General features: G+C 46.4%; 2 protein-coding genes across 2 annotated transcripts in view; one reads left to right on the top strand and one right to left on the bottom strand.

Annotated features, from left to right (window-relative positions):
• BRINP2 (BMP/retinoic acid inducible neural specific 2) overlaps positions 1-16,712 on the bottom strand; it is an 87,806-nt gene that overhangs the window by 39,239 nt on the left and 31,855 nt on the right. Inside the window, exon 2 of the mRNA XM_070939235.1 lies at positions 6,858-7,048. Within this exon, the coding sequence (XP_070795336.1) occupies positions 6,858-7,048 (191 nt within the window). The remainder of the gene's footprint in view (positions 1-6,857; positions 7,049-16,712) is intronic.
• On the top strand, positions 436-3,245 carry LOC139313895 (uncharacterized; the record flags this gene model as incomplete). The annotated part of the gene is made up of 2 exons (XM_070939371.1): positions 436-1,122; positions 2,358-3,245. Coding segments are annotated over 2 exons (1,575 nt in total), but the record flags the coding sequence as incomplete, so codon positions are not given.

The raw sequence follows: 16,712 nt of genomic DNA, 5'->3' as shown, positions 1-16,712 counted from the left end.
ACCCTCGACTGGCTGTGTGTGTGTGTGTGGGGACGGGGACAGATCATCTTGTTCGTCACCCCATACTCCATCGTTAACCCACGATGGACCAACAGCTGCAGCAGCAGTTACAGCAGATACTGCAGGCCAATCAGCTTCTGCAACAGCAAGTAGCACAGCTAACTGCCCATCAAAACCGCTACCCAGCCCTTGCGCCTCGCCATTGGAAACCACGAGGAGGCGATCCAGTTTTACGTAACGGCGGATCTGCACTTTCCCTTGGTCCTGGGGATGGCCTGGCTTCGGGCGCACGACCCTCAGGTGGCGTGGTCGAGAAACGCCATCTCATTCCCGAGCCTGCAGTGTGTCGACCACCTTCGCCACACCTGCGCCGGCCAGGACGTCTCTGCCCCAAACGTCTCCTTGCCTCCGGAGCTGATGCCCTTCGCCGACGTGTTCAGCGAGAAGGAGGCGGACCGCTTGCCCCCGCACCGACCCTACGACTGTGCGGTGGACCTAATGCCCAACGCGCCCCTGCCTTCGGGACGCCTGTACTCCATGTCGGAGCCCGAGCTGGCCGCCTTGCGGGACTTCCTGGAAAAGAACCTGGCCCGTGGGTTCATCCGGCCTTCGACCTCCCCGCTCTCGGCCCCGGTCCTCTTCGTTAAAAAGAAGACGGGGGACTTGCGCCTGTGTTGCGACTACCGGCGCTTGAATGCCATCACAGTGCGAAATCGCTACCCCCTGCCGCTGATCCCGGAGCTGATGGAGAGGTTGCGGGAGGCCTCGATCTTCACTAAGCTCGATCTCCGAGGGGCTTACAACCTGGTGCGCGTGAGAGAGGGGGACGAGTGGAAGACGGCGTTCGGCACGCGGTACGGACACTTCGAGTATACCGTCATGCCGTTCGGGTTGACCAACGCCCCCGCGGTCTTCCAGCACTTGATGAACGATGTGTTCCGGGACATGCTGGATCGGTTCGTGGTGATCTACTTGGATGACATTTTGATCTATTCCCGGACCCCGGAAAGTCACCTCCAGCATGTCCGCCAGGTCCTGCAGTGCCTGCGGGAGCACCAGCTCTATGCGAAGTTGGAGAAATGCTACTTCTTCCAGACTTCCATAGAGTTCCTTGGGCACATCATCACCCCCGAGGGCATCGCGATGGACCCGCACAAGGTGGAGGCCTTGCGCAGTTGGGAACCCCCGCGTCGGGTGAAGGATGTCCAGCGTCTGTTGGGATTCGCCAACTACTATCGGACCTTCATCCCGGGCTTCGCCACCCTGACCTTGCCGTTGACCCAGCTCCTTCGGAAGAAGGTCCCGTTCCAGTGGGGGCCCCCGCAGCAGCAGGCCTTCGAGGTCCTCAAGCAGGCCTTCCTCACGGAGCCAGTCCTGAGGCACCCCAATCCACACCGTCCGTTCGTGGTGGAGACAGACGCGTCCAACGTGGCGATTGGGGCGGTGCTGCTACAGGCTCCGGTGGATGGCGGCACTCTTTTTCCCTGCGCATACTACTCCTGGAAACTCAACCCTTCCGAGCGCAACTACACCATCTGGGAAAAGGAGTTGCTGGCCATCAAGGCCGCGTTCGAGGCTTGGCGACATCACCTCGAGGGGGCCCGACACCAGGTGGAGGTGCGGACGGACCATCGGAACCTGGAGCACCTCACCACGGCACGGAAGTTGAACCAGCGGCAGATCCGTTGTTTTTCGCCCGGTTCAACTTCCACGTCACCTACATTCCGAGCAACCTCAACCAGAGGGCGGACGCGCTATCCCGTAAGCCGGAATACTTTTGCCCCAAGGACTCCCTTCCCCCCCGGACGGTGCTGCCAGCGGACTCCTTGGCCGCGGTCCAGGAACCGGTGGACCTGCGGGCTCAGGTGCTGGAAGCGCAGCGACGGGACGACTGGTCGCAGCAGCGGAGAGCGGATGTCGGCCCCGCGTCCCCATGGACTGTGGAGGAGGGCTTGCTCAGACATCGGGGTCGGCTGTACGTGCCCACGAGTCCGCTCCGAGCCCTCGTCATGAACCAGTGTCATGACAACCCCGCGGCGGGGCACTTCGGCTTCTTTAAGACTTTGAACCTGGTGACACGGACTTTTTGGTGGCCTCGGGTACGGCACGACGTGCACGCCTACGTGACGTCCTGTGTGACGTGCCGACAGGCCAAAGCCGCGTCCGGCCCCCCTCCTGGACTCCTCCAGCCACTGCCGACACCGGAGAGACCGTGGGGAGCCATCTCCATGGACTTCCTGACAGACCTGCCCCTGTCCGCTACGTACACGACCGTCCTCGTGGTGGTGGATGCGCTCACAAAGATGGCACATTTCATCCCGTGCCGCGGCCTGCCCTCGGCCCGCACCACGGCTCGCCTGTTCCTGCAACATATCTTCCGCCTCCACGGCCTGCCGGACCGGGTGGTTTCGGACCGCGGGGCCCAGTTCACGGCCCGCTTCTGGAAAAGCCTGATGGCCGCGCTGGAGGTGCAGGTGTGCCTGTCGTCGTCGCACCATCCGGAGACTGACGGGGGCACGGAGAAGGTCATCGGCATACTGGAGCAGTACCTCCGCTGTTTTGTCAACCAGCAGCAGGACAACTGGGCCGAGTACCTTCCCCTGGCGGAGTTCGCCTTTAATAACTCCCAACACACCTCCACCCAGATGACCCCGTTCCATGCCAACGTCGGATACCATCCACGGCTTTTCCCGTTGACCATCATGGACTCCCCTGTTCCCGAGACCCGGGACTTCCTCTCAGAGCTGCAGGCGGTGCAGCAACTGGTGCGGCGGCAGCTGATCCGGGCGAAAAAGGATTATAAACGGTTCGCCGATCGCGCCCGCCGGGCGACGCCACCGCTGGAAGTAGGAGATCGGGTGTGGTTGTCCACGAAACACCTCCCCACGGACCGGCCGGTACGGAAACTGGCCCAACGCTTTATCGGTCCCTTCCCTATCGAGGCGGTCATCAATCCGGTGGCCTACCGGTTGACTCTACCCCGCTCCATGCGGCTCCACCCTGTTTTTCATCGGTCCCTCCTGGTCCCTGAGGCCCCCGCGAGCCATCTCCGCCGCCCGCCGACGCCTGCCCCCCCAGCCACAGCCGACGAGGACGACGCCTCGACGTACGAGGTGGACAGTATCCGGGACTCCCGTTGGCTGAAGGGGCGCTTCCAATACCTCATCGCCTGGAAGGGGTACGGGCCCGAGGATTTCACCTGGGTGGACGCGTCTGCCGTTCAGGCCCCTGACCTGGTGCGGGCTTTCCACGAACAGTTCCCGTCCCGACCCCATCCCGACCGTCAGACCCGGGGGAAGGGCCCTGCGGTGGGGGATAGTGTTGTGGCCCCGCCCTCTGAGCCTGTCCCATCGGAGGAAGAAAGCTCCGAGCATGAGGAAGAGGAGTCAGCCAGGCCTCCTCTCCAGGCCCCTCCCCTCTGGCATTGTCTCAAGTGCCGGCCGAGGGAGAGGAGACAGCTGATTCGAGTCAAAGTGATAATGACACATCATTCCTGGACGCACGCCTCCGAAGGCGTGATAAACGTTTGCAGCAGCTTGGGAGGCGTGCTAGGGATTAGAACTGAGTCACTGGACCACACCCCAGAGACCACACCCCAGAGACTATATAATAGAGAGTGGTGGTCAAGGATCTTTTGTGACGAACAAAGCAAAACCTTGGAGTCACTAAAGCCTCGTCCGGAACTGCTGGGAGGAATATTATTTCTGTTTGGACTTTCTTGAATGTTCGTATCTTATCTGTCTATTTGTGAAAATAAAGTAACTTGGCAGACGGTGTGTCTATCGCTGCCAAGTTGGAGATAAGAACTGGGTGCGTTCCAAAGTGTTTCCTTAACCCTCGACTGGCTGTGTGTGTGTGTGTGGGGACGGGGACAGATCACCTTCTTGTCCCCCTGTCCCTACAAGACAGGGGAGGTCCACAGACCTATCGGCGGCAGCTTAGCAGAGGGGATTTGGCAGGGCTCAGCGGAGCTTGCCATTTCCCCATCTGTTTCCCCACGGCACCAACCGGAAGCTCTAAGTTAGTTTCAGTTTTTAATTTCAGTTTTTAATTATATTTCAAACAACAGAGATTATCTTGATTTGAAACTTTCCTATCAGACAATAGCATCTAATGGTCCTTTGAATGTCAACAGCATTTGTGGAGGTGGAAAATTCTGTCTCTTCTGCAATTATCACACTCAAACTCAATCACATTGCAGTTTCTTTCTTTGACCAAAGAAAGTTGGAGTTACAAATAAAAATGGATCAACTTTTAATCTACAGGAAGCCTCTTTGAGAGATAGAATACCTGGTGTGGCTTTTAGCATTAAAACACCTCTATTAGAATGTCTATTGCAACCATTTTTGATTGAGAAGTAAACTAAAGTGTAAAGTTACACCTAGGCAGGAAAAACTAAAGGTACAAGTACAGATTAGGCAAAACCTGGCTCAAAAACAGTAACTGTGAGAGGGACGTTGGAGTCCTAATGGATGATCACTTAAACATGAGCCTTAAACAAGAACAGCTTGCCTTCAGAAGTTGTGAATGCTTCATCATTGGAAGTTTTTAAGAAGAGACTGAATAGCCACGTGTCTGAAATGATACAGGGTCTTCTGCTTGAGCAGGGGGTTGGACTAGAAGACCTCCAAGGTCCCTTCCAACTGTATTCTGATTCTAAGATCTCCTGCTTCTGTGAAACGTCTTCCTATAGTAGAGTCAGATCCAATAATAATAATAGAGATAATTACTTTACAGTGCATGGGACACAAAAACTCAGTTGCCCCAGTACTTGAAATCTTTAGCACATCACAGCATTAAAAAGGATGGTGAGTAAAAGAGGAAAAATGATGTTAATCTGGCAATGGAAAAGGTATTATTTAAACCAAGCAATCACTCACATAGTGAAATATCACTAATTGTCTTTAGTCTCTTGGCAAGCTTGTTCTGTTGCTAATACTAGATGTGACTTATAGATTTTTAAAAATCCATACTGCTGCTTTAAGTCCTTCTTTGAACTATGGCTTTAATCAATAACAAATCCTCCACACCAATGAATCCTTAGAGAAAGATGTGAACTGTTTTGCCTGCTGCTTTCTACAGCAGTTCTGTTGACCACCATGCTTTACACAGCCTGAAGCTAGAATTAATTCTTTTTCTTTTGAGGAAGTGGTCATGTATCTTCACTCTCTCCTCAAAGCTATTTTTAGATAGAAAACTACATCTTGTCCAAAGTTGCAACTCTCTTTTTAGTTTTTTATACATTAGCAAGGGGGGGGGGAGGTGAGCAGGAGAAAAATTTATGGAAATACTCCCAGGGGTCAGAAAAATTATTGAGAGGAGTGAATGTTATATGAATAAAGCACTGGACCATTCATTAATTCATTCTGCAAAATCCCCATTTCCTCTCGATCAGCTGGGACTCAGGAGAATAGATGGGGGCAGGGCCAGTCAGAGGTGGTATTTACTGGTTCTCCAAACTACTCAAAATTTCCGCTACTGGTTCTCTAGAACTGATCAGAACCTGCTGAATACCACCTCTGATACAAGGTGGCTCAATGTTTTAAACACCTTCTTCCACCACCACACATTTTTAATACATTAAAAACCAAGTTTCTCTTAATTTATATTGAGCCACCTTATTTATTTGTCATGCACATTCCCACTGAAGTCATGAAGCATTTAAGTGACCATCTAGAGTGACAAACAGTCATTCTGAGGGGCAATGGACAGATGGGGGAATCCTTCAGATCATTGCAAGTATTATTTTAAATTCTAGAATCCATTCATCTGAAAAGCAAATATTTTAACATCCTTCTCCTCAGATTATTGGGGGTGAGAATGGAGAAAAGTAGTGTGGGTAACAGAAGAAAGAATTTCTGAAGTATCATTTATTCAAACCACAGCTTTGGAACATGGGGCTGTTTATCCATAACTGTAAGGTTGTCTATTGAATTGCTATTCTTGAGCCGGAAAGAGGGACCTGTCAGCTGAAGGGGGAGGAGCATTCTTGAGCACACAGCGTTGTAGTACCAGTTGGAGGCTGCCTGAAAGGAATGTTGTAATGTTGCATATCCTTCTGCCTTTAATTCTAAGGAGATGACAGTAATAGAAACTGGAGTTGCCTTAGACTATTCTAATGTTTCATATTCCTTCTGTCTTTAACTGATTCTAAAGAGATGACAGTGATGGAAATCTTTGCCAACATGGTTGTGAGGCTACAGATTGTGGCTCACAGAGGGAGGTTGTAGGGAAATGTTATGAAGACACAGAGCCATGACACATCTTTCCTGGAGACAAGTGCCATTCCCTGATGGCGAAAGCAGTTGTGTGATCATGACAGATATTGTCAGGATGTGACACTGCAATAGGTAGAGGAGAAGCACTATCTCTATGGGCAATTGCTATGAACTACAGTTTCTATGCAATCCTCGTATATTCTTGCCATTTAGACAACTGATCTTTCTGATTGTGCCCTGGGTCTCTTCATATCTGTGCTTTAACATGGCATAACAATTATTAAAGCTGGATTGAGCTGTGTAGTTGCAACCCTGTGCATGATTACTTGAGAATAAACCCCACCTAAGGCAGTGACTCTGCTTCCAAACACATATTCAGAAGATCCACATATTATGCACCAATGCTTCCAAATAACTCCATGCAACTTACTATTGAGTCTTTTTGTCTCACCTGAGCTTATTTAACAAGTAAATGATATTCATCTTAATAAATAATTTGAACTACCAGAGCTGTTACAGTTAGGCTTCTTCTACTGTAAATGCTTCAGGAAATATATTTAATATAATATAATCTTTGCTGATACAGCTCAAATATATTGTTTATGAGTTTAATGTATGAACAGAAAGCTAAGTATTTACCTCCAAGAGTTGCTGAGAGAAGGAAATGGGTCCCGTATTTTTTAATCAGGTTCTCTGTGATCTGTTGAAGGCTGGGCCGACGCCCCAGAAGACGAATGTTGCGGATGAATTCTGGAGCCAGAGGCAAAGGCAAATTGAAGAAATCTTTTCTTTCCAATGCCAAGTTATTGACTTTCCAACGAGCAAATTCTCTGGAAGAAAATAGTAAGACAAGAATATAAGGAAGGCTAGCAATAAACAAAGCAGATCAGACTCAGGAGGCTCTAGAATTTATGTAAATCAAAAAACAAAGAGCAAATTTCTATTCTGCAGGAATAAGTAACAGGTGGTGGTGTAAAAAAATAATTTCCTCAATCCTGGAGGGATCTCAGATTTATTTTTTTTTAACACAACTGTTTGTAAGTAGACCTTAACTGCTATATGACATGGAAGGAAGATAAAACTGGGAACATATTTAACCTACTGAATATTTTTCTAATGGAAATGTTCAGCAGATTGTCTTCACTGCTGAATTGAGTGCTCGATTTCTATTTTCTTCATATAGGAAGAATGAATCCAATGAAGTCAAACTTTATTACAGTCAAAGATCAGCATAAGAAGGATGGTGTACAGGAAATTAAAAAGCATAAAAGATACAACAGAATAAAGATCACACACAAAAAGCTAAACAGTATAAAAACAAAACTCTAAAAATGATATAAAGGGAGTGGTTGGAGCAGTAAATGGATATAGAAGAGCATGACAAACTAAATCTATTATAATACAGAGCATCCTAGGTGCTCATTAAAACTGGTTTGCAGCACAGACCATCCATCATCGGATGGATTTTAAGTGTTACTGTACAGAACCTGGCAACATTGGATGTTGTAGAACGGTTGGTAAATGAGAACAGCAGGGAGGTGCAAAATTGTCCTGTGCTCCCTGGGTATTTATACAGTAATGATGAGATGAGGCTAATACAAACGTCTCTGTAATACAGGAATTGGAGAGCTACATGTTCTATTGTTTCTAGGTGTCCAGAGCCACAGAGGCATTATCTTTCCAGGTAGGAAATCTTGCTGTATCAGCCTTGAATGACAGCTAAGAGAAGAATCTGTCATCATGCCAGAGGAAAGCCCTCGGGTGGTTAGGTAGTTCAAGATTAGTTAAGTATGCCACAGAGAGACAGAATATCTCTTGGGTTCACTGGCAGTAAAGGTTGAAGACCTGGCCAGGTCCAGTTAGCAGTCTGTGTCTGCTACACACTGTTTAATGAATGCTATGGCCTGAACATATTGCATAGTAAATAGAAGGCCTGGAGAGAAGCCCAAGGATGAAATTGTAGTTGTCACTCTCTTTTTCCATGTTAATTGAGAATCACCCTTCATAGTGGAGCAAGGCCAAGGTGAATAAAGGGTAGTCTGAGACAATAGTTGATTTTCATCACTTATACTCTAGCTTCTACTTTCATGAGGTTTGTTTTAGTTTCAGGGTGGTATTAGAGACACAGTTTGGGGTTTGAGAGTTAACCTTTGAAATCTGGACTGAAAAAGTTCTAATGGGGCAGAATTGGAGAATTCAATCCAACACCTTGAATCGTACCCGGAAGACCACTGGGAGCCAGTGCAGCTCGTGCAGGAGGCACAATGGGCACAATGAGTCACGCCCATAACCACCCACGTGGCCGCATTCTGGACCAGTTGGAGCCTCTGAGTGCTCTTCAAGGGGAGCCCCATGTAGAGAGCATTACAATAGTCCAGCTGGGAGGTGACCAGGGTGTGAGTGACCGTGCGCAAGGCGTCCTGGTCCAGAAAGGGCCATAACTGGCGAATCAGGTGAACCTGATAAAAAGCCCCCCTGGCCACGGCCATCATATGCTCTTCTAAAGACAGCCGTGAATCCAGGAGGACACCCAGATTACGACCCCTCTCTCTGGGGGGCAAAGATTCACCCCCAATAGTCAGCGATGGCACCAGCTGACTATATTGGGACGCCAGGAGCCACAGCCACTCGGTCTTGGCAGGGTTGAGTCTGAGCCTATTTCTCCCCATCCAGACCCACACGGACTGCAGGCAGTGAGATATCACATCAAGGGCATTATTGGGGTGGTCTGAGGTGGAGATGTACAGCTGAGTATCATCAGCATACTGATGGACTCTCACCCCAAAACCACGGATGATCTCGCCCAGCGGCTTCACATAAATGTTGAACAGAAGGGGCGAGAGGACTGACCCTTGTGGCACTCCCCAAGCGAGGCACCGCAGGTTGACCTCTGCCCCCCTGCCAACACAAATTGTGAGCGGTCGGAGAGAAAGGAGGAGAACCACCGCAGCACGGTGCCTCCTATTCCTAACCCCCTCAACCGCTGCAGCATGATACCATGGTCGCTGGTATCAAAAACTGCTGAGAGATCTAATAGGACCAGGACAGAGGAACAACCCCTGTCCCAAGCCCTCCAGAGATCATCCACCAATGCGACCAATGCCGTTTCTGTGCTGTACCCCTGCCTGAAGCTCGACTGGTATGGGTCCAGATAGATAGCTTCATCCAGGTACCGGGGAAGGTGTTGTGCTACCACACTCTCAACAACCTTCGCCACAAAACGAAGGTTTTTTTTTTTTAAATATGATTTATATGCCGCCCTTCTCCGGAGACTCAGGGCGGCTTACAATGCACTAAGTAATAGCCTTCATCCTTTTTGTATATTTATACAAAGTCAGTTTATTGCCCCCACAACTGGGGGCTCTTGGTAGTTGAAGACCAGACGATAGTTAGCTAATTCAGCCGGATGGCTTCTTTAGGAGGGGCATCACCACCGTCTCTTTCAAGGTGGCGGGAAAGGTACCCTGACTCAGAGAAGCATTTATAATCCCCTGGAGCCAGCCTCGTGTAACCACCTGGGAGGCCAGTACCAACCAGGAGGGACATAGGTCCAATAAACATGTGGCAGCACTAATCTTACCCAGAACCCTGTCCACATCCTTGGGAGCCACAGGATCAAACTCCTCCCAGATAATATTCTCAAGACCTACCCTCGTCTCCCCCCCCCCTGGACTCATCCAGTCGGAGTCCAAATTTTCCCGAATCCAAGCGACTTTATCATGCAGGAACTGCACAAAATCCTCAGCACGACCCTGCAAGGCATCTTCCCGCACTCCCGAAGAAGGGAGTGGGTCACCCTAAACAGAGTGGCTGGGCAGTTCTCTGCAGATGCGATAAGAGCGGAAAAATAGTTAGATTTCACTGCTTTTATCGCCACTAGGTAGATCTTGATATAAGACCTCACCAATGTTCGGTCAGAGTCGGATTGACTAGTCCTCCAAATGCTCTCTAGGCGTCTTTTCCGATGCTTCATCTCTCTCAGCTCCTTGGAGAACCAAGGTGCCAATTGAGATTGGCATCGGGTCAGAGGCCGCAAAGGCATGACACGGTCCAAAGCTCCGGCGGTGGCACTATCCCAGGCGGCCACCAGGTCTTCAGTCAAGTTGTGTGCCAGGGTCTCAGGAAACGGCCCAAGCTCCATCAGGAATCTTTCGGGATCCATCAGGCACTTGGGACGGAGCCATCTAGTTGGTTCCGTCTCCCTGCGGCGGGGGGAAGCGACTGGAAAGTCCAAGTGAAGGAGCGAATGATCTGTCCGTGTCAAGGGTTTAATGTCTAAATCCCCTCTACCACGATCATTCAACCACTGACCAGAGACGAAAATCAAGTCCAGAGTGTGTCACCCTGTGTGGGTGGGGCCTTGAACTAACTGGGTCAGGTCCATGGCCGTCATGGAAGCCATGAACTCCCGAGCCACTTCTGACGCCTCACCGGCGGATGGCAGGTTGAAATCCCCCATGATAATAAGTCTGGGGGTATCAACTGCCACCCCAGCAATAACATCAAGTAGCTCGGGCAGGGTCGCCGCTATGTGGCAGGGAGCCAGGTACACAGTCAGTAAACCCATCTGCACCCCACGGCCCCACTTCACAAAAAGGGATTCACATCCGGCTATCTGAGGAACAGTGGTCTCCCTCGGACAAAGACTTTTCCTAATAATCGCCGCCACCCCCCCCACCCCTTCCCTGAGCCCTTGGCTGATGAAATGCATGGAAACCAGGTGGACACATATCAGCAAGGGGGACCCCCCCTCCTGGCCCAATCAGGTCTCCGTAATACCTGCCAGGTCCGCACCCCCCTCCAAAATAAGATCACAAATGAGGGGGGGGCTTTATTAACAACCGACCTGGCATTGCACAACATCAGCTGCGGGCCCAGGGCCTGAGACTCTGTGCAACCCAGGACACGAGTCACACATTGGGGGCCGGAGTGCGCAATTGCTCGTAAACAGCGCGTGTGCACCCCCGAAATGAGCTCATCTGTGCATTTTCAGTGACATTGTCTTCATGGGGTTTCCTACTGTTGGCAGAATGTAGGGCTATTATTTCTCAAATATTTGAAACAGTACACCTGCTCAATTTCATGGCCATATATCTGCCATTGATTCTTAGACCTTTGGCAAGTACTTTTTGCAAATCTTGTTTTTCTCATACCTGAATCCTAGCTGCTCTTCCTTGCAATACTGCCCTAGTGCTCTCAGTGCTCTTTTAAGCCAACAGGTATTCTTGAGAGTATTGCTACATCGTCTGCCTAGTATAAAACAGAAATGTGTGTCTTCCAGCCAGTTTGGGGAAGTGAAACTTCAGGTTGAGGAAATGGTCCAATATATACTTGATATAAAAATAGAATTAGGAATGGGGCCAATATGCAGCGTTGCTTTATGCCTTTCTCAGTTCCCATAGCCTTGATGAGGCAGCCACACTGAAGCAGTTGATGTCATCGTGGGAGAGGAAGTCAGTAAAACAGGGATCTTTGGTGGATATAAACCACCCAGTCTCAGCCACATTCCAGGTTGAAAGGATGACATTATGCTGGTGAATAAATGCTTAAATGTCAAGCAGAGATATTGTGCACTTGGGACTGGGTGGGTGATTTTTGCAAGGGTAGAAGGTTCATATTAGTTGACAGTTGAGGCTACTATAGTTGTGTCTCCTTCTGTGGGGGAGGAGGAGTGGCACAACAGGCTTCACATTCTTCTCTTCCAAATGTACGTCCATCTGGAGAATCAGTGCAGCATAGGCAGTGAAATGTGGATCACTGGCAAGAAAGGATCCCAAACATTCTTTGTAGGTTGTCCAGTGTTAAGTGGAAATGAAGGGAACTGTTTCTTCTAAGAGTCAGGTTCCTATGGGTCAGGGGAGGTGCCTTAGTTTTGGAGGCAGATGAGGTTATATCTCCAGATTGGGTTTCTGTATTGTTTGGCTGAGCTTTGTTACATTTACAAGCTCTTTCTTTTGGTTAACTGCTGCTTGGGATTACATGGGTTTCTTGAGAATTGCTGGTGTAAAACTTCCAGAGGAGTCACTGTCAGTGCCACTTTCACTGTTATTGATGAACCAGTGTAATGTGCTGACAGCTTTCTATGTGTCTTGGTCATAGAAGAGGCAATAACATGAGGTTGAGCAACTCAAAGGGGCAGATGAATTAAATTGTGCTGGACTTCCATATCACTACCAGCACTGGGAGGGCACATCAAGATTGTTTTGATGTCAACAAGTTTTTCCCTCCCCTCAGATTAATGACTTCTGAGTTTATAGCTTCCTCCTTTGAAGTTTGCTTAACCTCTTTGCTGCTGCCAAGTCTGGCAGATTTATTGCTTTTGGAAGTGTGCGTTTTTATGGATCTTATCTGCAAGTTCATGACCTTTTGTCACTTTTCTAGTGATGAGATTCTGACTAAGTCTCCTTAAAACCTCTGATGGTTCAGAAGTGATAAGTCCACCATAGGAATTTGCTCATTTGAATGAATCTGGAAGGGAGAAAAGGCTGAGAAAAAAACTTAAAAAGATAAAGATAACAGTAACAGAGTTGGAAGGGACCTTTGAGGTCATCTAGTCCAACCCCCCTGCTCTTGCAGGAGACCTACACCAGAGATTCAAACTGCTGAACTGCTGACCTTTCTGATCGGCAAACTCAGTGTCTTAGCCACTGAGTCACCTAGCCAGGCATGCATTTGGTGTTTCTTAAACTAGGTAGATAGTGAAAATAAAGGGAAAGCCAATTGTTCTGCTTTGGCAGTTTAGGATCTAAGATAGGGAGATCACAATAAGCTTGAGGTTGTTCCATCTGTGGGCATTCCTATGGATTTCTAGGAGGAGTCACTTTTTTTCTGGATGCCTGGAGGAATAGGCTGCCAGAATGCTGACTGTGACCAGCTTCTGTTGCAGTATTAATTCTCAGGTTTCTATGGGGGATTTGCAGATCAAGGGCTTGTTGGAAGCTACCTACCTTGGCTGCAATTTCATTTAGCTGTTGCAATATAAGGGTCAAAATTTCTGAAGACAGAAGGCAGACTTCATGGGAAAGGTTTAGTGATGTAGTTGGAGGGAGATGCAGGACGCTTGTCTCAAGGGGTTAGCTCCCTGCTGGGGAGAATAAGACAACTTGCCACAGCCAACTTGCTATGGGACAATTTGCCACAGGACAATTTAACAATTCTATTTAATTATTTAAAATAAATTAAAAATATATTTTACTTTTTGCCATTCACATTTCATTCTGTCCCTCCTTTTGCATCCTTTCTTTAATGATTCTATTCCACCATTTCTTTGATATTAGTGTAACACTTGTCCCACAGCAATTTAGCCTGTGGTAAATTGGCCATGGTGAGTTGGATGCAGCGAATTATTATAGACCCCTGCTGGGAGTCAGGACAAATTTGGGTTGAGTCTTTGAACTCAGGGAGGTGGCTTGTCTTATGACTGGGTTCTGTGTTGTCATAATCTTTGGAGGTGAATGGGCCCTCAGGCAGATTTTTTTATTTTGTAAATGTTTTTTTATTTTTTCCCAAACATAAACATAAAATATAACTTTCAAGAACAGAGTTTCAATCCGGTCATAGATGGTTAACATGCTTACATTCTTTGATACACTCTATTCCCCTTTTCCATAACATCTTTTTTAAAAATTTAAAACAATTTAAAATTTAAAACAGAGAAAGGAAAGAAGAAAAAAAAAGAAAAAAAAGAAAAACCAATCTAAACATAAAATTCTAACACATTCATCTAAACAAATCTAATATATCACTACAATTTTAACTTCAAATTAAATTTTAACTCCTTATCTCTGTATCTATATCTCATCAATTATCCAAATAATTATTAACAATATTCTAGTCTCTTGTTCTAAATATATACCTTACAATTTTATCACCAAAATTATTGATTTCAATTTCAATATATCTCCATTTTGTTAAGATTTATAAAACACAATTTTATCAACATCTTAGTTACTTGACCCTTTTTATCAAATCAAAATGTCTTAGACTTTCCAATCTAATATCCCACATATTACACAGTTTTATCACAAAAACATATTACTTATTCCTTCTCCAAATTATCAACTCTTTTAAGGTACCTAGTTTCTAGCATAATCTTCTCCCATACTCCCTCCAATGTTTGGCTGACTTCAACGTATTTTATTTGGCTAATTTCTAGCATAATCTCCTCCAGAACTCCTTCCATTGTTTGGCTGATTTCCAGCATATTTTTCTCCAACTCTCCTCCTATTGTTTAGCTGATTTCCAGCATTTTATGTTGGCTGATTTCCAGCATAGTCTCCTCCAACTCTCCTGCCATTGTTTGGCTGATTTCCAGCATTTTAATTATTTTCCCACTTATTTCCTCCAAGTCTCTAACTCTTATCTAGTTAGTATCCTTCACCTCATTATTTTATTTTTCTCTTGCATCATAATTATCTATTTAATCTTGTCTCAGCATATTCATCAAAATTAATTCTCATTATGTTTCATGATAATCATCATTTCCCATATTTGTTAAATTAAATCACAATTTATCTCTATCATCTGTGTATTTCATAGTTTCATTCAATAATATATTAATCAATCATAGTCAACATTCTAGCTTTGTTTGCAAAATATGGTTAAGGCATGTTACAACTAATAATAAATTTTCTTAAGGTTATCTCACATTAGTATACACTTCTCATTATAATTTTTAACCATTTAGTACATAAGTCCCTATTTCAATTGCCATTTATTATTTTTCCCTTTATTGTTAATCCAAAAAAAAAAAAAACCTTTAGGCTTTTAAACATTACATACAATTTAGTTACATTTAGTTTAAATCTATTTTGTTTCTACTTTTTCCTGTCTGTCCATATGTTCCACTTCAAAGTTCATCTATTCAAATTAAAAGTTCTGTGTATCACTTTAGTGCTCTTATAAATGTCTGCTTCGAACATGATGTCTTCACTTCCTGTCTTTGTTCATGTACCACACCTTCTTTTTGCTAGGTCTGTAAGTTTCCATTATAGAAAAAATCCTGGTTCTTTCTTCTTAAAGTCACCCAAAACAGGATAGAAATTTCCAAAATCCATTAGTCCAAAATTAATTCCAAAGTAGTCATAATAATCCAAAATAGAAAGCCAATTAGGATATTCCCTTTCCAAGCAGAAAATAAAATCTCTTCAATCCACTTTCCTGTTTAGTCACCGCAGACTTCATGGCAACTTTATAACCACCTGTCTGTCAATCTTCATTAACTTCGTTAACTTTCACTGGTTTAAATTCCCAAGAAATTATTTCTTCAATCCACTCCAAAAAATAGAAATAAAAAGTCCAATTTTCCAAATTATTAAGAATAAGTTTTTCTAAGCCAATTTAATTACTGCAAAGTTTGTCTCGGGTCTCCATTTTTTTTCTCCTTTTTTTTAAAACTTCAAGGCCCACGGATCTATAGCCGCTGTTTAAGGCTGGGGTCTTATATTTTAAAAAAATATTCCAAGTAATCTTTATTGCCTGGGTTGGTGTCACTCACCCGGCTTTGAAACTCTTGCTCTTTCTTCTTCCTCCTGCCCGATCTTGTGTCCCGGTCTGCCGCAGCTTCGTGGCAGCCGCCATGGCTGCCTATCCCTGCCGCCGACTTTGAGGATTCCCTCTGGCCTCCGAGGAGCTTGCCTGCTCCTCTTGGCCCACCAAGGCGCTCCTCTTCACCCCCCATCCCTGCAGGATGGGGGTCGGTCCGAAGACCGATCGGACAGCGGTTCGTCAGTCGGGGTTTCCGCGGGCTCATTAGAGCCCGCTAATTCCCCGACTGTGACGCCGCGGCTCCAGACCAGAAGTCAGGCAGATTTTTTGTTGTTGTTTGTGCAATGGGGGAGATAGGCGTTAATCCTGGGTTCTGTGTTTCTTTGTTTCTCTGCTTGGTTCGATTTGGTCCCAGTGTCATTTATGGGGCTGGTCTGATTCTTTTCTCTAAATGACATTTTGGGGGTGTAGAGTTAAGCCAGATGGATAAGGCCTGTCACAAGCCCAAAGTTTATTTCAGGAGCTCTTTCTGTCTCACTAACTTGGCTCCCCCTCCCAGGTAGAATGAAATCTGTCTACAGTGTTGAAAGCTGATAAACATCTCAGTTGGCACCAGGTTAAATGGACCAGTGACCTACTTCTGAATGAAATAGTTTTTTAATATTATTCCTCATTGTTCCTTTAAGCTGTTGATGTTTCCAGAATTTTATTCACATCTTTCACCTATCTGAGAATGCAGAAAAATGTTACATGCAAACTAGTTTAAAAATCTAGTGCCATATGTGGAATTCACATTAGAGCAGTATAATTAAAGTTAAATTTCTAAGTAGACTGATTAAGGGGGTGGGGGAGCCTCCTTCAACTGAGTAAGACTTCCTTCTGATTAGGCTAGGCCTGCCTGAAATTCCATTCCATATTTGTCTTTATTTAAAAAAAAAAATAGATGTTATCCCAAAGGTGAGTGTACAACTTGTCTGCTGCATAAGGACTTCATAAGCCTGAGACTCC

The sequence above is a fragment of the Pituophis catenifer genome, unplaced genomic scaffold (assembly GCF_029215685.1).
Source record: "Pituophis catenifer annectens isolate HBS135680 unplaced genomic scaffold, rPitCat1.0.hap2 SCAF_3, whole genome shotgun sequence".
Classification (NCBI taxonomy): Eukaryota; Metazoa; Chordata; class Lepidosauria; order Squamata; family Colubridae; genus Pituophis; species Pituophis catenifer.
The sequence above is the reverse complement of the archived record's forward strand: the minus strand, read 5'-3'. Positions and strand labels throughout refer to the sequence as shown.